General features: G+C 57.4%; 9 protein-coding genes across 9 annotated transcripts; 4 read left to right on the top strand and 5 right to left on the bottom strand.

Annotated features, from left to right (window-relative positions):
- Positions 1–865: 865 nt before the first annotated feature.
- On the top strand, positions 866–2517 carry CHGG_02890 (uncharacterized protein; the record flags this gene model as incomplete). The annotated part of the gene is made up of 2 exons (XM_001229405.1): positions 866–1272; positions 1332–2517. 2 exons carry the CDS (start codon positions 866–868, stop codon positions 2515–2517), a joined length of 1593 nt encoding a protein of 530 aa, XP_001229406.1.
- Positions 2518–3738: 1221 nt separating this feature from the next.
- Positions 3739–4539, bottom strand: CHGG_02889 (uncharacterized protein; the record flags this gene model as incomplete). Its single annotated transcript, XM_001229404.1, has 1 exon — positions 3739–4539. One exon carries the CDS (start codon positions 4537–4539, stop codon positions 3739–3741), a length of 801 nt encoding a protein of 266 aa, XP_001229405.1.
- Positions 4540–6016: 1477 nt separating this feature from the next.
- On the bottom strand, positions 6017–7423 carry CHGG_02888 (uncharacterized protein; the record flags this gene model as incomplete). The annotated part of the gene is made up of 2 exons (XM_001229403.1): positions 6017–6807; positions 6883–7423. The coding sequence occupies 2 exons, from the start codon at positions 7421–7423 to the stop codon at positions 6017–6019; spliced, it is 1332 nt and encodes a 443-aa protein (XP_001229404.1).
- Positions 7424–8123: 700 nt separating this feature from the next.
- CHGG_02887 (uncharacterized protein) lies at positions 8124–9748 on the bottom strand (the record flags this gene model as incomplete). Its single annotated transcript, XM_001229402.1, has 3 exons — positions 8124–8157; positions 8217–8880; positions 8935–9748. 3 exons carry the CDS (start codon positions 9746–9748, stop codon positions 8124–8126), a joined length of 1512 nt encoding a protein of 503 aa, XP_001229403.1.
- Positions 9749–10087: 339 nt separating this feature from the next.
- Positions 10088–14141, top strand: CHGG_02886 (uncharacterized protein; the record flags this gene model as incomplete). Its single annotated transcript, XM_001229401.1, has 4 exons — positions 10088–10331; positions 10508–12584; positions 12773–14060; positions 14115–14141. The coding sequence occupies 4 exons, from the start codon at positions 10088–10090 to the stop codon at positions 14139–14141; spliced, it is 3636 nt and encodes a 1211-aa protein (XP_001229402.1).
- A 217-nt stretch (positions 14142–14358) lies between these two features.
- On the bottom strand, positions 14359–15434 carry CHGG_02885 (uncharacterized protein; the record flags this gene model as incomplete). Its single annotated transcript, XM_001229400.1, has 2 exons — positions 14359–15237; positions 15297–15434. 2 exons carry the CDS (start codon positions 15432–15434, stop codon positions 14359–14361), a joined length of 1017 nt encoding a protein of 338 aa, XP_001229401.1.
- A 1291-nt stretch (positions 15435–16725) lies between these two features.
- CHGG_02884 (uncharacterized protein) lies at positions 16726–17750 on the top strand (the record flags this gene model as incomplete). Its single annotated transcript, XM_001229399.1, has 3 exons — positions 16726–16903; positions 16974–17098; positions 17163–17750. The coding sequence occupies 3 exons, from the start codon at positions 16726–16728 to the stop codon at positions 17748–17750; spliced, it is 891 nt and encodes a 296-aa protein (XP_001229400.1).
- Positions 17751–18728: 978 nt separating this feature from the next.
- On the top strand, positions 18729–20568 carry CHGG_02883 (uncharacterized protein; the record flags this gene model as incomplete). The annotated part of the gene is made up of 2 exons (XM_001229398.1): positions 18729–18921; positions 18974–20568. 2 exons carry the CDS (start codon positions 18729–18731, stop codon positions 20566–20568), a joined length of 1788 nt encoding a protein of 595 aa, XP_001229399.1.
- Positions 20569–21045: 477 nt separating this feature from the next.
- Positions 21046–22032, bottom strand: CHGG_02882 (uncharacterized protein; the record flags this gene model as incomplete). The annotated part of the gene is made up of 5 exons (XM_001229397.1): positions 21046–21485; positions 21649–21755; positions 21823–21876; positions 21933–21948; positions 22002–22032. 5 exons carry the CDS (start codon positions 22030–22032, stop codon positions 21046–21048), a joined length of 648 nt encoding a protein of 215 aa, XP_001229398.1.
- Between the last annotated feature and the right edge of the window lie 173 nt (positions 22033–22205).

Below are 22205 nucleotides of genomic sequence, written 5' to 3'. Positions count from 1 at the left end.
CACTGGGTAGATCGCTTTTTGTTTGCTCCCGACCGCATCATCGCCCCCGTCGCCGAGCCAAGCTCAGCTACAGATCATCTACCTTTTACCAGGCTTCCCCTTCCCGGTTTTGGCTCTGCTCCATCTCCATGCTGTCGGCGCCGCCCAGTTCCGTTCCTCGTTCTGCACGAATTGGATATTCGACCCGGATGGGACTCTTCGCAAGCCACCAAGGTTCTAACAGAACTCTTCTGGCGTGAAGAAAGAAAAAAAAGGGCATTTTTTTATTATTATCTTTTCCACGCCGGCCCTGCCATCTTACCCCGTCAGTCTGACAGAACAGCCCGAACGCGGCCACCCGCACTCCTCCCGCCTAACTACCACCTCGACGAGAGACACCTGCCGAACGGCCAACCCCCACCGACGTCGTTGCAGCCGCTACCTTACCTTGGGGATTGTGTTACTCCGCATCCGGCTGCCCCCCGACTTGCAACCTCGCTGACGGCTCGACCGCTGCATGTCCGATCCAAGGGGCCAATTGGTGTCCGGCACCCCCCCTACCATGCATGTCGTCTCCTGAGTCCTGTCTTGTCCATCCCTTCCGGACGAGCTGATCCCCACAAACTGCAAGACTCTGCGTGTGGCCCCTCACGTCTTGTGGCTCTTACACGGCACCAATCCCAACGACCAGAGGAACGGCCCTCTCTACCTGCCCCCATTCACCCATCCGGTCCGGTTTCGTCTAAAGCAGACGAAGCCCCCCGTCACCATGCACAACCAGATCACAGCCTCGGCGGGCATGGACCAAGAGAGCCATCTTTCACACGACAACGCCTATGGTAACGAGAGCTGGGTCGACATGAACTCCTTTCATCACCAAACAACCATGGCGGACTACGGAGGTGGTGGGTATGGCTTCATGCCTCCCATCACCCACGGTCTGCCCTCGGAATCCCTCGGCAGGATGCCACCACCGCCACCTCCACAACCCATCCATCAGTCCCCCGCGACTCACACACAGCTCCCCATGCTCATGATGCCGCACGCGCATGCTCCGTGGCCGAGTATGTTGACGAACCCGAACAGCTTTGGGCCGCCGCATTCTGCTCCGCCTGTTCCCATTCCCTCCATCACAGCGCCTCTTAAGACATCCAAGTTACCTGCGATTCAGACTACATCACAGCCAAGGAAGACTCTCACGGACGAAAACCGCCGGGAGATGTGCCAGTATGCCGAGGACCACCCGACCGCAAAGCAAACCGATATCGGCGCCCGGTTTGGCGTTGAGAGGAGGTAAGATCGCAGAGCGCCCTTATCCACGGCCTCCCCGCCGGTTCTAACATTGTTGCTAGTACCGTATCCAAGGTCTTGCGGAACAAGGACAAGTACTTGAACTCGGAGGAGCGGAGTAGTTCTCCGGTGAAGCGCACCGGCAAGGGGAAAGGGGCCAACGTCGAGAAAGCGCTAGCGAACTATCTCCAGAAAGCGAAAAAGAATGGCATTGTGGTCACGAGAGAGGCGCTCAAGGAGAGGGCGCTCGCATTCACGTCTCTGGCCTCGGGTGACTCTCTTCTCGAGTTCACTAGCACGTCTTGGCTGGACAAGTTCATGTCAAAACATGGCATCGGCTCCAGCAGATTGATACGTCGCGCGTCCGAAACCAACATCCCGGACAGTATGCGCACCTCCGGTTCACCGTCGCTAGCACCGTCCCAGCCACATAGCGCCATTTCGCCCGCTTCCCCTTCAGGCCACCTCTCCCCATCCCCGCTGTCGGCGAACAAGAGCGACGAGGAGAAAGAGAACCTCAACAGCTTCATGGGCTTTGCGGCAGACGGCGCTTACAGGAATACAACCTCGCAGAGCACGGCGTCTCTGTCTAGTGCTTTTACCGACGCGGCAACACCATCCTTCTCCGGCAGCGCGATAAGCCCTACAGCCTCGTTCAACTTTTCTCCAGATGCTAACGTGGGGGCTTTCCTCACCGGAGACCGTGGCGGACATCTGCCGCCCCATGGAGCCGGCTTTCAGCGACCGCGGAGCCAAACCTTCCCCACTCTGGACCTCGAATACATGAACCAACCACAACCAACGGAACCCGCGACTCCAAAATACCACGTCCCGTCCACCGCGCCGTCTTCGGCCCTCGAGAGTAACGGGCCCAACTTCAGCTTCGACCAGGCAGTTTCCCCGCCCCAGCTTCGCCACAGCAGCAGCAACAGCAGCATCACACGATCAGCGACAACGCCGGTCACCTGCAGTGCCGTCGGTTCGTCTCCTGGCTCTCCAACGCAGGAGGACGCACGGAGAGCTGCAGACACCTTGCTGTCATTCATCACGAGTGCCAGCGGATTCGTGGACCAAAACGAGTACATGGCTGTGGTGAGGTTGACGGAGAAGCTCCGCCTCCACCAAACCCAACTCGCCAAGGCTGCGGCACACGGGATGGGAGGACTGTCACGAATCCCCGAAGGTGATAGCGAGATGCCAAACGCGCCGCCTAGCATGATGAAGGTGGAGGCATCCATGAGCGGGTAGATGGGAAATCCTATCTCTTCACTTCAAATTCCGAAAAAGCTAGGGCGACGACCAGGACGACCCGCCACGAAGCCGACCCGACCGTTCTCTGTTCTCGAAATAAAACGAAAATACATATATAACAACCTATACGCCGCACGATATACCCTTTTACGCGATTAAAACTTCCTTATACCCAGTTTTTGGCGTTGCCGAATATACATCGATATCGCTCCCTTACCGGAAGAAACAAACGCTCACGCGACTCCCCGTCCGGAAACTCCTTCACTTTTTCGCATTGATTTTGTCTTTTTTGGGGGGGTCTCATCTTTCCCTATCCTTTCTGGGGCTTAGTCCCTTTTTCTTTGGCTGTACTTCGACGGTCGTCCGCCAGTCTGTTCGGTACTTCGATGCATTTTCCCATTTCTCTGTACACTATTATACTTTCTTATACCATCGTTGCATTATCTTAAGGTTTCCTATGGGGTGGTCTCTCGGGTGCTCAGGGGACCGGAACGGCCCACCCTGCCAGGGGAACGGAAGAAGAGCTTGGGGTTGTCCCATTCTCAGCCATTTCTCCTCGAACAGTCGGCGTTTTTGACCAAACCGCAACCGAGCTACCGACAGTATGGTGATGGAGCACTTTGGGGACAGCAAGGGCAAGAGCAGGATGGGACCCGCGAGGGTCTAACTACGGGGGCTACGGGCCATTGGAGTACTGCTGGGGGTTGTGCTATTTCTCGTCAAGTTTTTTTTTTGGTGTCTTGGCTGGTTGGTTGAACGGATGGCGGTGGACAGCAGGGAGCCGGAAGTGGCAGGAGTGAATGGAGGAGGGGATCTAATCTTGCGCTAGGATTGGATGAACGGGACAGGATGGGATGGATGGCTTGGATTGGATGAATGAGGCAACATGTGGTCTACCCTCGTTTGGAATCCGGAGGACTTTTTACCATAACTGGGATTTTTGTCTCGCTCTCTCTCTCTCTTGGCCGAGGTCTGAGGAAATGGACTGGGCCACATGCTCTTCTCTGAAAAGGGAACTTCTGTGGTGTCTTTTTTCCCCCCAAAAGACCGGCCGGCCTGCGACCGCATGACCTCTCGAGTCCGACCAACCAACCAAACCCGTCTGTTTTGGGGCGGTACTCTAGCAAATCACAAGTCTAGGCGGCCCTCTGCATTTTGAGACACATCAGTTCCCATTTTTGATTTTGACAGGCCGATGACATGACATGAGACTATCTATTATGGACCATCCACGGAAAGCCGCTCGGCCCAGAGCTCCAAAACCCCCTTCTCCGTCAGCTCCGGGAGAAGCCTCACTAGCACGAGCTCTAGGATGGCATACACCAGATGCCTGTTGCAGTAAGCATCCGAAAACACGTCCAGGATGCCCCGCTCAATCTCCACCAGGATCTCCTCATCATCCCTCCGGTCGCAATCTCGATCCTGATGAGATCCCCCCTCGCTGCCTTGCGTCAGCGGCCCTGTCGACGCCAAACCGCTTGTCGCTTCCTCGCCTGAACTAGCGGGCTTGGACTTGGACAACGGCAGCGGCGACGGCGGCGGCCCCGGCGATGGTGGGTCAGCACTAGCAGCAGCAGAGAAACCCTGACCGCCGGTCTTCGGCCTCGGAGCGGGAGCGGACCGCCGGGACCGGGACTGGGACGGGGATCCTGATCTTCTTGGCCGTCCCTGCCCTCGTGCTTCCGTCTGTGCTGGCGCCGTTTCGATCAGCCTTGCTTTTTCCTTGGCCCCGTCTTCCTTTGATGATGACGATGACAAAGAACCCTTGTCCCTGCCCATGCCCCTGTCGCTGTTGTCAAGCTGCTTCCCTCCCACAGCTGTCTTCAGCTCCGCAGATCCTTCCGTTTTGACACTGCTCGCTCTCAAATTGGAATTAGCGCGCAGTAGGCCACCGCCAAAAAACAGCCTTCCCACCCCCTTCGGAACAAGCGCCCAAAGCGCGCTAGCGCACCTGCGCCTAAGGCCGCGGAGCTCGGCATCGGAAGAGGGAGCGACCAGCGTCGGTTTGCCGGCGGGCATGTTGTTGGGAAAAAGGGCCCCCCGCACGGTGCGGAGGAGTGGGGGCAGGTTCGCCGCGTCTAAGACATGCCGCTGGATGCCGTGAGAGAGGAGCCTGGAATTAACCTGTAAGCATAACCGGAAAATTGGGCTGGTTTGTCAGGCTAGAAAGCGGGGGTTTGGGGGGGGGCCGTCTGAGATCATTCATGCGTGGGGGAGCAGTGGGTGCGCGTTTGTGCGTCTCGTCGGCTCGTTCAGGCTCGAAGGTAACGACCAGGGTGGGGGAAGCCGGCGAGGGACAAGGTCCAGATAAGCTGGATGACAAACCGATCCAGAACGGTGAAGACCGAGACAAGCGGGATGAAATATCGTGGTGGAAGGCGCGGCACTGGCCGCAGAGATTGGCAAGGCTAGCGAGCGAGCACCTTTTCGGCTGAGGCGGCTTGCTTACCGGGGCATCAGAGTTCGTATGCCCTTGGAATGCGGGGGATCAGGGGAGCAACGGGAGCACTGGCCACCGAGATCTGACCTCTCACGTCATGACCAGACGAGCTTCGGCAGTGAGGAGATTTCCCACGACTTCCAAGGCTGCATTCATGCACCACTGTCACGATGGACACGCAGCCCTGTAACTCATAAGAGAGATCGACCTGGGGCCACGGCGGCGGGGGTAGTTTCGACCGGGGAATGGGCACTTGCAGGATTCTGTCCATCCATGCTGGGCCGCTGGCGTAGCGTTGAAAGGGCTCATGTCTCATGATGTGACATGTCATCCTCTCGTCCAAGACAACGCCAACCGAGAAGGGGAACGCTTCATCGCGTCGATCTGTGTCTTGAAGAAAACGTTGAGAAGACGGACGACGGCTCAGGGGACGGTACGACGCGCACACGGCGGCCGGTGATCTCGTGTGAAGCGGCACAAGGGAAGAAAATGAGTTCAAAGATCGTTCAGGCTCCGTGACCCCTGTCGCCGTCTCCAGCTCGGCGCGTAAATAAGGCTCGTCCATGGATCGTCTGGCGATGCCCCACGGGGCCTTCGTGCAATCAGACTCGGCCAAGGCTGTAGGGGTTTGCGATTGGCCCAGACTTGATATGCAGGCCGTCAACGACAAGACGCGGCAACAAGCGTTGCCTGCGGGTCGCCGATTCGGCCGCATGACATGTGGGAGGTGTGTTGCACTGCATCCAAGCCTTTACCCCGAGGCCTTGCCCTGGTTGGACATTGGTGGACGCACTGCATCCAGTGACCCCTCTTCTCAGCGGTGGAGGACCTCGAAACGTCCGACTAAGAATCGCAAGAGCCAAGATCGCGAGCTTCGCGAAACTGCCGTGTTGCACTTGCAACTTTCAGAGCCGCAAAAAAAGACGGTGATTCGTGGCGTGCATCGTTTGTCGTCAGGTCCAGTGACCGGCGGCTCATGCAGTGTGACATAGCAATTCGCGGAAGAGGCGGGGGAGGGGGGGTGAGTGTTCAAAACGGAGGGCAAACAGAATCGACCTACCTGTCAAGCACGCCGTTCACGCCGGCAATTCGTCCTGGACCCATGATGGCAATCCATTGCAACATGGACAATACGCCTCGAAGCCAGGGCATCCGGATGTCCATCTCGGCGAGATTTGAGACTGCTGACCAGGTTCGAAAGGCCAGCAAAGGCATCCTGGGTGGTCCATGCAGATCCGCATCGAAGGAGCTAGTGAGATGAGTGTGCCCCTGGCCGGTCTCGTGTTGGGTTGCGCTCTTGAGGCTCACGCCGTGAGAGGCCCGCGGAGGTAAGGAGCCAGATGTCATCAGGATCGCAAGGACCGTTCTGATGAATGAGATGCCGAGGAAACACCACTGCAAGCCAGCCCAGAACAGGGCGTGAGCCGAGAACCGCCTTTGGCTAGCCGAAGATCTGTTGCTCGATTGCTCCGGGCGATCTTGGTCCTCGGCTGTATTCCGACGCCCGGCCGTTTTCGACGCGATGATGAGGAGTTCCCATATGAGCCATGGCTCTGATAGTCTGTTGGCTACTGCGTTGCCAATAATTAGCTCCGAAAATATCTGGCCAACCAGAGCCGTCAGACAGCCGTTTTCGAGGTCTTCGGTGGGGAGGAGGATGGCGAGGAAGGCGTGGACGAGCAACTGGCGATAGGCTGCTTCGTTTTCGGCCTGCACGGCGACGCTTTCGGGGTCTTCTGGCCGGGGAACTGGGGAAAGAGCGGGTAGCGGGCACAACGAGTGATAAATCTCGCGCGGGTCTGTCTTGACTGGTGGCTGGGTGATGGGATCGTGGGCCACTCGGTAGGCTGGAGTGATTTGGGGTGTCAGCGCATCAATCGCGGACTTTTTTGTTCATTCCTAGCTCGGGGGCGCAGACGGACCAGTGACATGCTTGTCGAGGAGATCGGGCAGTTCATCGAATAGCAAGCTCTCCAAGTCCACCTTTCTCAGCCGCTGCTCGAGCGCGCGGGTGATATGGGCGATTGTCTGGACAATCTCGGCAACAAAGTCCTCGTCGGGTGTGATCTTGGCGTACCAGTTCTGGACGAATTCCTTCAAGATGATGGCAATGAGAGCGTAGAGCTGCAGATCCACATCGTTGCGGCTTGTCAGGGGCGGCAACAGGCCTTCTATCGAGGCCGGCGAGTTCTTGCCCTTGTCGGCTTGCTGGGGGCAGAGGATGCGGCGGATCAGGAGTACGGTGGCCTTGTCCGAGAGAGGGTCGGCCGATGCCGTCCGGCCTCCACGGCGAGCCCCTCCAGGTTGATGCGATTGTGCAAAGCTCTCGGTTGAGGCCGGAACCTGGTTAGGTTGCGGCTTGGATGGCGCTGCCGATTCGGACTGGAGAGTCGAAGTGCGTGATGACGGCTTAGGGCGAGGAGTTGGGATACGGGGAGGAGGCTGGGCAGCGGCGGTCGTCATGGCGGTCAAAGCTGGCAGCAGGACCCCGTCGTCATGTTAAATTTCTAGACTCTGGCCACATTTCGGTGCCTAAAACAGAGCAAGAGCTGCTCTTTTTTTGAGCAGTCGCGATCGAGAAAGCAGGCAGTTGCGACGCGGATGTCGGAAGGCGGTGGCACCGATCGCTTATCGGCTTGCGGTTGACGGCCCGGCATCATGCAACAGCCGAAAACGGCAGGCGGTGAACCCCCACAACGCAGTTGTGGGAGGCACGACCAACAACCCGAATTCAAGGCAAGAGGGTGTTTCGATTTGTTAGGCTTACGTGAGGTGATCTTCTTCCCATCTACTTCTACCTACCATCTAGTAGATAATCTAGTTACCTATCTTCAATTCGGTTTTCATGCTAGTATGGCGTCTTGGTCGCATCACAGTGACGGGTACTTCATATTGAGTGAGTAAAGGATGCCGAGAATTCGCCCATTCTCCTGGGGCAAAGGCTTGCCTGTAAAGGGGGGTGTCCTCAAAGTCTGACTGCGTGACATTGCGGACTCTAGCCCAGACGACACCCGATTTTCCTGATTGTTGGTGAGCCACTTTGGTCTCTTATGTGTAAATATACATGGGCATGGGGATCTGCTGTTGCCGTGGCCAAGACATGTCGGCCGAACCTATCATACAGAAACGGGGGTTGTAGAAACCAAGCATGGTAGCTCCAGGACTACTGTTCAGTAGACTTGTGCGTTGTCTCGTATCTGTAACAGACAATGTCAGTATTCGGCGAAATAGTGATGGATAAGACCAAAACACTAACCTCTTGCCCCTGAAAGCCCACACGCCCCAGTTACCGGCGCTAATGTCCTGGGGGTCCAGATCATTCAGATCCCATCGTAGGCTAGAGAACTTGTTCTGGCCAGGTTCCATCAGGACATCAAACTCTCCAGCTGCCGTTTTGTGGACAAAATCGATATCACGCTCCATGTCGGCCTGGGTGTAGCCGGTGACAATAATGGGCGCCTTAGTCTCCAAAAGCATGGGGAGCGTCTCCTCCCACTCATGCGAACTAGCGGGGTGTCCCAACCCTGGGTGGAACATGACAAAGCAGTCAAAGTAGGGGTCATAAGGGTAGAAGTGGCCGGTTTTGTGAATGGTGTGGTAGTAATCGACGATGGTGCTGATCTTCATGGTCGGCCACACCCGGTCCTCGACGATGGCGCCGAAGGGGTTTGTGGGCGTCCGCGGAGGGACTGCGGATAACTCGTCGTCCCTGTTAAGCATAGCTCTCCGGGCCGATGAAGATGAGGTGGATTCTCGAGAGCTGGGAAGAGATGGGCCAGCTGAACCCAGACATCCCGGGGAGAGTGATGACTCGGCCCGGGCGCCGAGGATGAAGAGGCGAACTGCGGGTGCCTGCATTCGGAGACCCTTGATATCACTGCCGCCACCCGTCTTTGCCGGGTGGAGAGTGTACCGGAGAGCTGGCAAACATCAGTCGGCGAGCCAGCCAGAAACGCCAGAAGAAGAACACATACCACTGAAACTCTTGATACCCTCGGGCGTAATCCTGCCGCCAGGCTTGATGTTGTAGGGGCTAAGCTCGTGAAGGATGCTCCCGATCGTAATAGGGTACGTCAGTAACCTTGTCGCTTGCCTCATGCTCCGGTCGTCGTTGATGGCATTGAACTGCCGCGTGTACAAAAAGGTATCCCAGCTGGACATGTTGACGAGCGCATCTTCCATTTGTGGCTCCGCATAATCGAATTCGGGGAACGAGCGGCCAGACCGGAGGTCGTGGTCATCCTCGTTGATTTGGCGCAGTGTATCGCAAATCAACAGGTGCGCCTCGTAATCGTCCGCCCAGTGCTCCTTACTACAATATACCGGAATTCCACAATCGGGGCACTCGAAGTCGACATGCGCCGGGGCTATCGAACCACCCGGCTGATGGTCGTGATGGGGGCAGCTTGCATGTTGCCTTATGAAGGCCGCGCGCTGCCGGATCGCGGGGTTGGGGGAGTTTGTGAAGGAGTGGAAGAGGTCATCTTCCGCCAGGATTTGCTTCGGTTGCGACTCGGAGGGCGGGGTAGTTGAGGTTTGCGCAAACCCGGAGGAGAATCGCCTTACAACGGGGTTCTGGTTCTGGGCCGGCCGAGCAGCGGGGGTAGCAAGCTTATCGATCTGAGTTATTGTCCTCGAGGAGCTCTTTCTGGACTGCGAACGCCGTTGCTGCCAGGAAGCATGGAGAAAGCCATTGGGCGCCTGGCCCCGCCTTTTGAGGGATACTGAGCATCGTGTGCATATTCTCGACAGCGCTGAACGCGCCGCGATTTCTGCCGGAAGAGCCATCGCAGATTCGCACTCGGTAGGTACCTTTGTTGTCTGATATCAATGGTGTGACTTTTCAAAGCTTCAAATGCCGAGCCACCTTCTGCACCGACGGGTTGCCCAATCAAGGCAGCTCCAGCCACGCTTTGTCGGATTGACTTGACCCCACTTACCGCCCACTTGTCAAGCCAAATTGTGGCTGGGACTGGGCGCCAGCTCGAGCTCGAATTTATTTTTGCGGTCTGGAGCTGGGTTCGGCCCCGGCAAACCACCAACCTCATCACCCTATCCAAGTCGAAAGGCTGCAACGTTCTCCCACCACAGTAAAGCCGCGCCGGCTTTCTGCGCACCCCGGGAATCATGGCGACGACATCGAACATGTTTCTTTACTCGCTGACTATCCAGCCGCCAACCACCATTTCGCAGGCGTTGCTGGGTCAGTTCTCGGGGACCAAGGAGCAGCAGATTATCACGGCCTCGGGCTCGCGCCTGACACTTCTTCAGCCCGATCCCAGGCAGGGCAAGGTCAACACTGTGTTGTCGCATGACATCTTTGGCATCATTCGATCCATTGCCTCCTTCCGTCTCGCTGGCAGTCACAAAGGTGAGTAACTTGGTTCCAACACCCGCATCCCCCACCGTTTCTCGGACAATTAGTGATTCTCGATCCGCTCCGCAGCTTTGGCGGGATGATCTCCGTTTAGAAACGCGTGGTGGCCTGCGGATTCAACGGAATCCTTTTCTGTGCGCCGGACTGTGCTAAAACGCGTCTGCACTTAGACTACATCATTCTCGCCACTGACTCTGGCCGCATCGCGATCATTGAGTACCAGCCCAAAACAAACAGATTCTCGCGCATTCATCTCGAGACATTCGGGAAGTCGGGCGTGCGTCGCGTCGTCCCAGGCCAATATTTGGCTGCCGACCCCAAAGGTAGAGCGTGCCTCATCGCTGGCGTCGAGAAGAACAAGTTGGTCTATGTTTTGAATCGGAACGCTCAGGCCGAGTTGACTATTTCATCACCGCTCGAGGCACACAAGGCTGGAGTTCTGGTTCTGTCGCTCGTGGCCCTCGACGTCGGTTATGCCAACCCGGTCTTTGCCGCCCTCGAAATCGACTACTCCGAAGCCGACCAGGACCCGTCCGGCGAAGCAGGCAAGGAGCCCGAAGCCCAACTCGTTTACTACGAGCTCGACCTGGGTTTGAACCACGTCGTACGCAAGTGGTCAGATGCCGTTGACCCAACTTCCTCGCTTCTCTTCCAGGTCCCGGGTGGTAACGATGGTCCCAGCGGCGTCCTGGTGTGCGGGGAGGAGAATGTCACCTACCGCCACTCCAACCAAGAAGCCTTCCGCGTTCCCATACCCAGACGGCGTGGTGCCACCGAGGACCCGCAGAGAAAACGGACCATCGTCGCGGGCGTGATGCACAAGCTAAAGGGTAGCGCGGGCGCCTTCTTTTTCTTGCTTCAGACCGACGACGGAGATCTGATGAAGGTTACGTTGGACATGGTCGAGGATAACGATGGTAACCCTACTGGTGAGGTCCGTCGTCTGAAGGTCAAATACTTTGACACGATACCCATCGCGCAAAGCTTGTGCATCTTGAAGAGCGGTTTCCTGTTCTCCGCCGGCGAGTTCGGAAACCACCACCTTTATCAGTTCGAGAAGCTCGGCGATGACGACGAGGAACTGGAGTTCTCGAGCGATGACTTCCCGACAGATTCTCGGGCGTCCTATAACCCCGTCTACTTCCACCCTCGCCCGCTGGAGAACCTGGTGCTCGTCGAAAGCATGGATTCCATGAATCCCCTGATCGATTGCAAGATTGCGAATCTAACAGGCGAGGATGCGCCACAGATCTACACGGTCTGCGGCAACAGGGCGAGGAGCACTTTCCGTATGCTCAAGCACGGTCTGGAAGTGTCCGAAATTGTCGCATCAGAGCTGCCCGGCACGCCCGCCGCGGTCTGGACGACTAAGCTGACCAAGTATGACGAGTACGATGGCTACATCGTGCTCTCTTTTACCAACGCAACGCTTGTTTTGAGCATTGGCGAAACCGTGGAGGAAGTCACGGAAAGCGGTTTCTTAACTAGTGTACCAACTCTGGCGGTCCAGCAACTAGGCGAGGAGGGCTTGATCCAGGTCCACCCGAAGGGCATCCGGCATATCGTTCAAGGCCGCGTCAACGAATGGCCAGCACCCCAACACCGATCGATCGTTGCTGCTGCGACAAATGAAAACCAAGTCGTCATCGCTCTGAGCTCCGGCGAAATTGTTTACTTCGAGATGGATGCTGATGGGTCGCTGGCTGAATACGATGAGAAGAAGGAAATGTCCGGTACGGTCACGTCCCTCAGTTTGGGAAGGGTACCTGAAGGACTTAGGCGGAGTTCGTTCCTAGCTGTTGGATGTGATGACTGCACGGTTCGGATTCTCAGTCTTGACCCCGAGTCAACTCTGGAGATGAAGTCCATCCAGGCTCTCACATCAGCACCGTCATCTCTCCTGGTCATGGCCATGGAAGACTCAACCGGGGGCATGACATTATACCTACACATCGGCCTGCACTCCGGCGTTTACTTGAGAACCGTCCTGGACGAGGTCACCGGCGAGCTGACCGACACCCGGCAAAAGTTCCTCGGCCCGAAGCCGACGAAACTCTTCCAAGTCTCGGTGCAAAACCAGCCATGCGTGCTTGCGCTCAGCTCGAGGCCATGGCTGGGTTACACCGACCCCATCACCAAAAACTTCTCTATGACACCACTCATCTACTCTGAGCTCGAATTCGGCTGGAATTTCAGCAGCGAGCAGTGCCTGGAAGGCATGGTTGGTATCCATGCCAACTTCCTTAGGTTAGTGCATTTCGTCTATCTCCCGCCCGCGCTCCTATGTCATGATGATAAAAGGGATACCTACGCCATGTGCTATGAGGCTTGACTACAACTGAGGTTGTATCAATTGTTCCTTCTGAGACAGCTTTCACCCACCCACACTTTTGTCGACTACATGTTGCATGTGCCACATGTTGACTTGTTCACAGGATTTTCACAATCGAGAGACTCGGCGACACCATGATACAAAAGTCGATTCCCCTCACATACACGCCCAAGCGGCTGGTCAAACACCCCGAGCAGCCGTACTTTTACACCATCGAATCAGACAATAACACTCTACCCCCAGAATTGCGGGCGCAACTCTTGGAGCAATCAGGGGCCGTCAATGGAGACGCAGCGATTCTGCCACCGGAGGATTTTGGGTACCCCCGTGCCACAGGCAGGTGGGCATCCTGCATCAGCGTTGTGGATCCTCTCGGCGAAGAGCCCAGCGTGCTCCAAAGAATCGACTTCGAAGGCAACGAGGCCGCCGTGAGCGCGGCGGTTGTCCCTTTCTCTAGCCAGGAGGGCGAGAGCTTCCTCATCGTCGGCACTGGAAAAGATATGGTGCTTAATCCACGAAAGTTCAGCGAGGGGTACATCCACGTTTATCGATTCCACGAAGACGGGCGAGATCTTGAGTTTATTCACAAGACCAAGGTCGAAGAACCACCGATGGCTCTGATCCCTTTCCAAGGGCGCCTGCTTGCCGGTATCGGCAAGACACTCCGAGTGTACGATCTTGGCCTCAGGCAATTGCTCAGGAAGGCCCAAGGGGAAGTGGCGCCACAGCTCATCGTGTCGCTCCAAACCCAAGGCAGCCGAATCATCGTTGGTGACGTGCAACAGGGTATTACATATGTCGTCTATAAACCCGAGAGCAACAAGCTCCTCCCGTTCGCCGACGATACCATCAACCGGTGGACCACGTGTACCACCATGGTCGACTACGAATCAGTGGCCGGCGGTGATAAATTCGGCAACATCTGGATCCTGCGCTGCTCGGAACGAGCCAGCCAGGAGAGTGACGAACCGGGCTCCGAGATCCAGCTCCTCCACGCCCGTAACTACCTACACGGCGCGCAGAGCCGCCTGAGTGCGATGGCGCATTTCTACACGCAGGACCTGCCGACGAGCATCGTCAAGACGAACCTGGTGGTGGGCGGGCAGGATGTACTGGTCTGGAGTGGGATCCAGGGCACGGTGGGCGTACTGATTCCGTTTGTTAGTCGCGAGGACGTGGACTTCTTCCAGAATCTCGAAAGCCACATGCGGGCCGAGGATCCGCCGTTAGCGGGGCGTGACCATCTGATCTATCGGGGATACTATGTCCCTGTCAAGGGGGTGATTGATGGTGACCTCTGCGAGAGGTTCAGTCTCCTGCCGAACGACAAGAAGCAGATGATTGCCGGGGAACTGGACCGCTCCGTGCGGGAAATCGAGCGGAAGATCTCGGTAAGCCTCCCGTTTTTCTGACGTTGGCATTGAACAGCTGCTAACTCTCGCTAGGACATCCGGACGCGGTCTGCTTTCTAGATATGATGACGACCACGACAAGCACGTGGGTTGGGTTGAGTTGGGGATATTGGTTGTATTATCACATGTAAGCGGGCGGCGCTCTGGAAGGACTTTGGCGTTAATGTCACGCCAAGTGAAACACTTATTTACCATAGCCAGCTTCGACTTGAAGTCGAGATGGGATGGAACCGGAATGAATTGAAAGTCTACATACCCAGCCTGTCTCCCTCCTTGCTCACCCCTTTAGCCACGCAAACAGCCTCCCCTCCCCACCCCCAGCCTTTACAGCCTTCCCCTTCTCCTTCCCCCTTTTCCCCAACAACCCCCGACCGGGACCAGCACCAGACCCGTCCAACAGATTCGGGTTCGCCCGCTCCCACGCCGCGTCGGCCCGGTGCCACGCCACCGCGGCGTCGAAATCGTGCCCACTCGCCTCCAGGTACACCACCGCCGCGTCGTAGTCCGGCTCCTTGCACGCCACCATGAACCGCCGGATCTGCACCTTGCGCTCCCGCTCGGCCGCTTCCTCGACGGGGAAGGGCGAGTGGCTTGGGTTGGGGTTGGGGGTGGTGGTGGTGGCGGCAGCGTCGGTGGTGGTGGTGGTGCCGGTCTTGGTGGTATTAGTGATGTAGGCGGTGGGGATCAGCAGCGTGTGCCGCGCAGCCAGGAGGTAGTCCGCGTCGTTAGGCAGGTTGTTGTGCTGCCGCAGGATGTGGGCGGGGATGCCGTAGCGGAGCGACAGTGAGGTCAGGCTGTCGGGGGTGGGGTGGGGTGGGTGTCGGAGGTGGTGGATTGTGTAGGGGGGTTGGTCTGCTTGTTGTTCCTTTTCTTTTTGTTGAGGGGGTTGTTTTGGGTTGGAGTCGGGGTTGGGTTTGGAGTGGAAGGGGGAGGTGTAAGGCGGTGGTGGGGGGGTAGGGGGCTTGGTTGTGTTGGCTTTGGGGTTGATGGTCTGGGCGATGGCGGAATAGGGGGGCGGCTCGCTTTCCGTGTCTGTTTCTGTTTCCGATCCGTCTTCTTCCTCCCCTTGCCTGGGCCGGGCCTGGAGGCGGCTGCTCGGAAAAGATTGGTTCGACGTCTGACAGTAGGGGCAGTAGTTGAGGAAGCGGCGGTTTCTCTGGGAAAAGAATTATTAATCCGGGGTTTCTTAGAGGCGGGAGCTGCACTGGGGTTTACATGTATACAAGCACCACAGATGGTACGCCTGCAACAATCTAACTGCCTGTCATCGGGTAAGGGCTTCTCGGAAGAGGACGACACTCGGGGCACGGCGGCGAGCAGCGATGCGCAGGTGCAGCATGCTGCCTGGGACATGATTCTAGGTATAAACAGGTGGTCTTCAGGAAGTGAGTTTGGTAGATATCAATAATACTTGATTCGTCTCGCAATAGTGGACACGGGTATGGAAGGTTAGACAACCCTTGACCTGGGTGGGCTGGGAGGTCCCGTCCGTGGATGGCGTCGATAGCGTCGATGGTGGCGATGGAAGGATGACAGGGATCCAGCGCCTTTGGCTGGGATTGTGCTTATCGATAACGATAGGTAGGCAGCGTGGGGAGTGTGGAGTGTGGTAGTTGACCCGGTGAGCCGTATTGCCATGAAACCGAAACCCCCACATCCGCCCCGCACCAAACAGGAGCTCTCTCATCCCAAAACCATGGAAGAAACAAAGAACAACCTGGAACAAGCCGGCTACAATAGCGGCGTCGTGTCCACCTCCGTCTTGTCTTTTGAGTGATGTGCACGCCCAACTGACCGGTTACACGCAACTGCACCCCAGAGGCCCCGCTGACTTGTTCCACCAGGCTGGCACGCTGGCTGGTTGGGTTCGAATGAGCATTTGATTCGAGCTGCTCTCCACAACGGCCTGCGGGGGTTTTGGGGCCAACGGGACCCGCCATGACCCCATCAATGGCCCATCAGCTCTGGACAACGCCCGAGAACAACACGATTGGCCCCCGACGAGCCTGGGATCGAGCGACTAAAACCCAGCAGCTAGGGCTGGTGCATTCCAGATCGCAGCGCTCACTATCCCATGTGACCGGTTGCCAATCGGCGCTTTTACCTGCGCTGTGTGGCCGCGTGGTGGAATCAGCACCTGTTGGCGAGGCAATTGGCAGGACGCTCGCTTTGTGATCCATGTTTGTGTCAACGACCAGCGTCTTGCGGGGGGGCCGCCGGGTGTGCCTACGAATCAGCTGCTTTTCCGCCCGGTTGCCCCCCGTTCTCTGTCGAGTATCACGACTTCTACGGCGGGCGAGACGTAGCTCTCAGGAGGTCTGCAGAGGCCCGGCTGCTGCGGGGCTGGCCGCCCCGTCGGTGGGGCGGGATGGATTTCATGGGTCGCTCGACTCGCTCCCGCCGAGTGGGCGCCCGGGAGCTACCTATCGCGAGGCAGGCTAGGAAATGGGCCTTCCACCCGGACACCGGTGAGAGAGGTATTTGAAGGGAACCGGCGCCCAGTCTTCATGCCAGATCCTGTGCCAGCCAGCCCACCTAAAGAATCTTCCGAGTTCTTAAAAAACACACTACCGACAGGGGACATTGCATTGGATATCCAGTGCCAACCACTAATCGACAACCTAACAACAACCTCCCACCAACCATGGCGGTAGGTTGCCTGCCAAAATACCCAAGCTTCCCAGGGGCACAAGCTGATAAGGATAACGATGTTACCCCGCCGCAGAGCTCCTACCCTCAGATTGTCCTGTTTGGCGATTCGCTCTTCCAGGGAGCTGCCGGTCTCTCCGACGGCTTTTCATTCCAGGCTGCTCTACAAGCACGTTAGTTTACCATGTTTTTGATATTATGTCAGGGATGTCTCCAAGGTTGACATAAATATCAATGCCATAGAGGTCCTCCGCCGGTTCGATGTCGTCAACCGCGGCTTCTCGGGGTACAACACATCCAATGCCCTGAGCATACTCCCTCAAATCATCGCGCCGCCAACGCCGGGCGGGCCAGCCCTCAAGTACCTCGTAAGTTCAGGTCCTAGCTCACTCGTAGAATCCCGAAACGAAACCATTGACCCGACGCGGCAAGCTCATCCTCTTCGGCGCCAACGACGCATGCGTTCCGTTGCCCACCAACTTCCAACGTGTTCCTCTCGACAAGTACAAGGAGAACTTGGCCCGCATTATCAACCATCCCATCATCACGGCGCACAAGCCCAAGATCTTCCTCGTCACACCGCCGCCCTTGGACCAGATCCGCGTGACAGTGCTCGACCGAGCCAATGGACACCCCGCCGCGGCAAGACAAACCAAAGTTAGCGCGGCTTACTCGGAAGCCGCCCGGCAAGTGGCTGCCAAGCATCCCGGGGTCACGCTTATAGACCTCCACAAGGCACTCATGGACAGGGCCATCGACAAGACGCCGGGCTTCGACCCCAAGGGACCGCCGCTCGGCGACCCGGAAAGTGGCGTTCGGGGGTACCTCGAGCATCTGTTGCCGGACGGACTCCACCTCAGCAGCGAGTCGTATCGTATCCTCTACGACCTCGTACGGCCCCATATCGGCTCTGAATGGGCGGGGACGAAGGACGAGGACAGGGTCGCATACGTACTACCAGACTGGCGCCAGGCGCCGTGGCTCAGCGAGGATAGCCATCTCCGGGGCAAGTCCTTGTAGGACCCACGAACTGGGGAAGTAGCTAGAGTTCTTTCGAGTGCGCCGGCGCCCAAATAAATTTGACACTACCTGACCACAATCGATACATTTTACTTTTTTTCAAGGGCCTACATTCAGGCTCGCCGTAGGGATATCTCCAATGAATGGTGTACACAGTACCTGGCGCACTCAGAAGGTGAGAACGTCATCGGCGGACATTGGTGGCCAGCATTTTGGACATGGTATTAGAAGGGTTAGGGTTAAGTCACTCTCTAACCCTCGGGAACCAACGAGCGAACTCAAAGCCTGTTATATCACCGGTAGTGCTGGTAGCATTATCTATAGGCTTCGAGACTTGATAACCTAGCCTGTTCTGCAACCGGCCGTGCTGTCCTGGATAACCTTGAGATCTGTCATGGGAGGCTGGCATTGTGTTGACAAGGGTTAGGGTCACCCAGCCGTCCTGTTGTGGGGTCCCCTTGAAGGGAGCAAGCTCGAGCCAACCGAGCTAGCTAATCGATATCACTGCCCACCCACGACGCCTGGCATCTCTCCCTTCCTCGAACCACAAACCGACCCACGAACCACAAAGCTATCGCAACTTTCCATCACAACCACGACAATTAACAAACTACGCGCAATTCTCGAAAACTTGACCCACCAAGCTTTTGGCTCAAGTGACATCTCTAACGGCTGGACCTGTGCCCCACGCTCGTGGACAGCTCAATCCGACTGGGCGCGAGAGAGATCGTTAAAGACCTGGTGGCCTTGCAGGCAACGCGGGCGGAGGCGGGCCTCGAGAATTGATATCATCAAGGATCGAGGTCAAAGAAAGACGGTAACTACTGGTCTTCTCCAGCCCGCCAATTTTGCGCCGACAAGTCTCACCCGTCCGAGTCCGAAAGTCAAACGCGATTGCTCTCTCGCGCCCGCGCTTGAGTTATCCCTTGGTTACTAATCTCCTCCCCGTTCTGTAGTGTCTATTCCATCCCCGCGGGCATGGATCCCATTCTTCTTGTCAGCCGAGACGAACTCCTCGAGGTTCAGATAGAGATGAAACGACTTCAACATACCCAAGCGTTGCACAACGAACGGATAAAGACGTTAGAGAAACGCCAGTCCGGCGATGCGGCCCTTAGGTCTGCGTGGAACTCGGCGTTTCCAAGCGCTCTAGGGGGGACCCCTCAACACGGTGGGTAGGCTCCCATGCGGGCCAAGTGCTTGCTGAGCTGACCCCATCACAGGACCGGTTCGTATGCCGTCGAACGATCTGTTGGAGAAGCTCACCGAGGATCAAAATAAGATTCTCGGAGGGCTGTCCCTCGATGCGGGGGACGAGCCGGCACGGCGCGGGGCAGCCTCACGCGCCAACAGCGTCCGTTTCGACGAGAGCGCCTTGCACGGCGCTAACCCCAGTGGCCATAGCGCCCGCCACTCTGGCGACTTTGGCGTCAGCCGTCCTGGGAGTAGCTTCGGAGGTCATCAGATGGAGCGGACACATTCCCAGAAGTCGGACGGCAGACACAGTTCCGCAGGGCAATCCAACTATTCCCTGTATTCGGGCACGTCCGGACGCATTGGTAACCTCACGCTGGACCATGCCTCTGTAGTCAATGGACAGGAAGCTGATTCAGCCTTGAGTCTCGCGGGGCCGCCACCTGGCTTACACACTCTAGATATTCTAGACCCACTGCCGACCATAATTCGCTGTTGGCTACACGACGACTTTACCAACGCCGCACTATTGTACGGCGTAGTGTGCACCGGCTCACACAAATCGACGGTCGAGTACTCGCTGCTGAGGGATCTCGACCTCACAAACAACATACATCGGGACGTGGACGGAACTTATCGCGTCACCCTTCCCGTGTACTTTGCCGAGGGGACCGTGATGCCACCAAACTCCCCGACGACCGGCGTTCCACCTAACATCACCGCGTCATTCGAGGTGACGGGCATGGATCAACAAGAACCCCGCGACCCGTCGAAAAGGATTCGAATTTTTATCGGCAGCTACACTCTGCGCCATCACCACGCCGATATTCTGTTAACTCGGAACATGATGACGCTCTACGGCACCGACAATAACAAGGTGTCCGTTCCGTTTGCACGCCCCGAAGATGACGCGGTGTTCAAAAACATCACCACGGGCAACACGGTGTCGAGCAAGCGGAGGCTGAACGCCGCCGCCGCGGTCTTTGTCGCCTCCGGGGGATCGGCAAACGGATCCTCCCAAGGTGCCAAAGAAGGCGGCACCTCGGGTTCCGACGGGATGCCCTCACCCACGGCGCCCTCAAGTCGGCCGGCCGAAACGGCCACGACCAGTGCGGCATCAGAAAGCGGGGCGGAGAGCGAAGACCCGAGCGGAGGGGTCCCTGGCCCAACACTCACAAAACCCCAAATCCCCGAGTCGACAGAAGCCAAACGCCGCGACTCTAACTCGGCAATCCATACGCCATGGCGACACGCCGCGACCGCCCTCGGGGATAACACCGCACCGCTGAGTGGATATCAGCAGCCAGCACCGCGCGCGAAACCTATGATGGTCCTCAAGTCGAAATCTCATAACTCGACGACCAGGACGGGAGCATCCTATGAGCCGGCACCAGCGCCTCGCCCAACTGCCGAGCAGAGGCGGAAGCCGGCGACGGAAGGGGGACGCTGGAAGAAACGGAGCGTGAGCGCCTCCGCGCTGGCCAGACCCGGCGAGGGCAAGCAACCGGCCGGCGGCGCAGGAAAGGCACCCTTGGCTGCACGGACCGGGAACAACCCCCTCGGCAACGCGTCTGCTTTTGCTTGGACCACGCCAAAGCCCAAAACACCAAATGGGACCGAATAGAGTGTCCCATACTTACAATATTTGATCATAGACGTTGTCCACAAACGGAGGACGCCAAATGGGACCGAACAGCGTGTCCCCTACTTGCAATATACAACCCCGGACGTTTTCCAAACGGAAGACGCCCAATGGACCGAACAGAGTGTCCCACACTTATAACTACACTATTTCACCCCGGACGTGCGATGGGAAGGGGCCGATTTGGTTGGACGATGAATGTTTTGCGATGCCGACCTGGGACCAAAAGCGCCCGGCGGCAGTAGTTCAAAAAGCAGATAAAACCCCAAAAAAATAACCAAATCATGAGAAAATATTTCAAAGACGTGTGCCTCCTTTGTGTCTAGGTGATGTATCAACCACATCCGGGGATTATCCCCGCGCCCTCTCGTCCTCTTTCCTCTGCCCTCTACCTACCACCGTCTGCCCATCCCCAAACACAACCCTACCCTACCTCGACAGGCCCATCCACCCACCCCCCTAAATCTTACTCCCCACCAACCCGGTCAACGCCGCCCTCGTATCCCCCACCGCCTCCTTCACCACCCCAATCATGCCCTTGAACTCGGGAATCCCCGCATCCCCCATGCACTCGTAGATCCACCCCTCGCTCGTCGTCACCACCGCCCCCGCCGCCGCCACCCGCGCCAGCGCGATCCCGACCTCCTCCCGGTTCGAGCTGCTCACCCCGTCCGCGAGCACGTACACGCGGTGGCCGGCGGCGAGCAGGTCCAGCGCGGTTTGCGTGATGCAGATGTGCGATTCGATGCCGACGAGGGCGATTTCGGAGGGGGTGGGGGGGCTGTTATTGGGAGGGGGGAGGGAGGAGAAGTAAGTGGAGATGGGCGGGAGCCACATGCTGAAACGGGTTTTGTCGGTGTTGGCGAGGACGAGCGGGCCCGCGGCGGTGAGGTCGGGTTCTGTGGCCGGGGAAGGGGGGGTGGTTAGTTTTGGTTTGTTTTGGGTTCTTTCTTGGGTGGTTTGTTTGTTTGCCTCTGTTGGTTCCTCCGTTTGTAAGGGTGGTGGGGGGATGGTAAAAGGGTGATAAAGCAAGGGGGGGTGACTAAGTTGATTGTGACGTACGGAGTTCTGCGACGGTGTCACCGAGGCGGGCACGGTTTTGCGTGGTCACAAAGATGGGTATCTGGAGGGTGGTGGCGGCGCGGAGGAGTTTGCGCGTGGTGAGAACGCTGGGTTGAGTCGGTCAGTCTAGTGATTTCGAGGATGCCAAAGGGACAAAACCAGGAGCGTACGTACACTTTGTCAAATTCGTAGATGCTAGGGCGAAACTTTTCTTGAATGTCGCAGACGCTGGTGTCAGGTTAGTGAGGTGTCCATGTGACTCAATAAGGGGCCAGAGAGCTCACAAAACGGCGGGGTTCTCTATGGTAAGTGTGTCAGTGAGTATGTTGGTTGTGAGGGCAAGAATAACTTACTGAACCGCCGCTCGGGAACAGGGGCAGCCATATTGGGCGGGCAGGTATTTGTTCCAGAAGTTAGATGTTGTGTGGAAGTTAACTCGGTGTGCACCCAGCTGAGATGTCTGGTGGTTGTTTTAAGCCCGGAGCTCAACATTAAAACGGGCGCATGGATGGAGCTACGTGGGCCCGGCCAGACGCGGGGCAGCGGGTCGGACCCGA

This window comes from Chaetomium globosum, genomic scaffold, assembly GCF_000143365.1.
Source record: "Chaetomium globosum CBS 148.51 scaffold_2 genomic scaffold, whole genome shotgun sequence".
Classification (NCBI taxonomy): domain Eukaryota; kingdom Fungi; phylum Ascomycota; class Sordariomycetes; order Sordariales; family Chaetomiaceae; genus Chaetomium; species Chaetomium globosum.
This window is presented reverse-complemented; position numbering and strand designations above follow the sequence as displayed.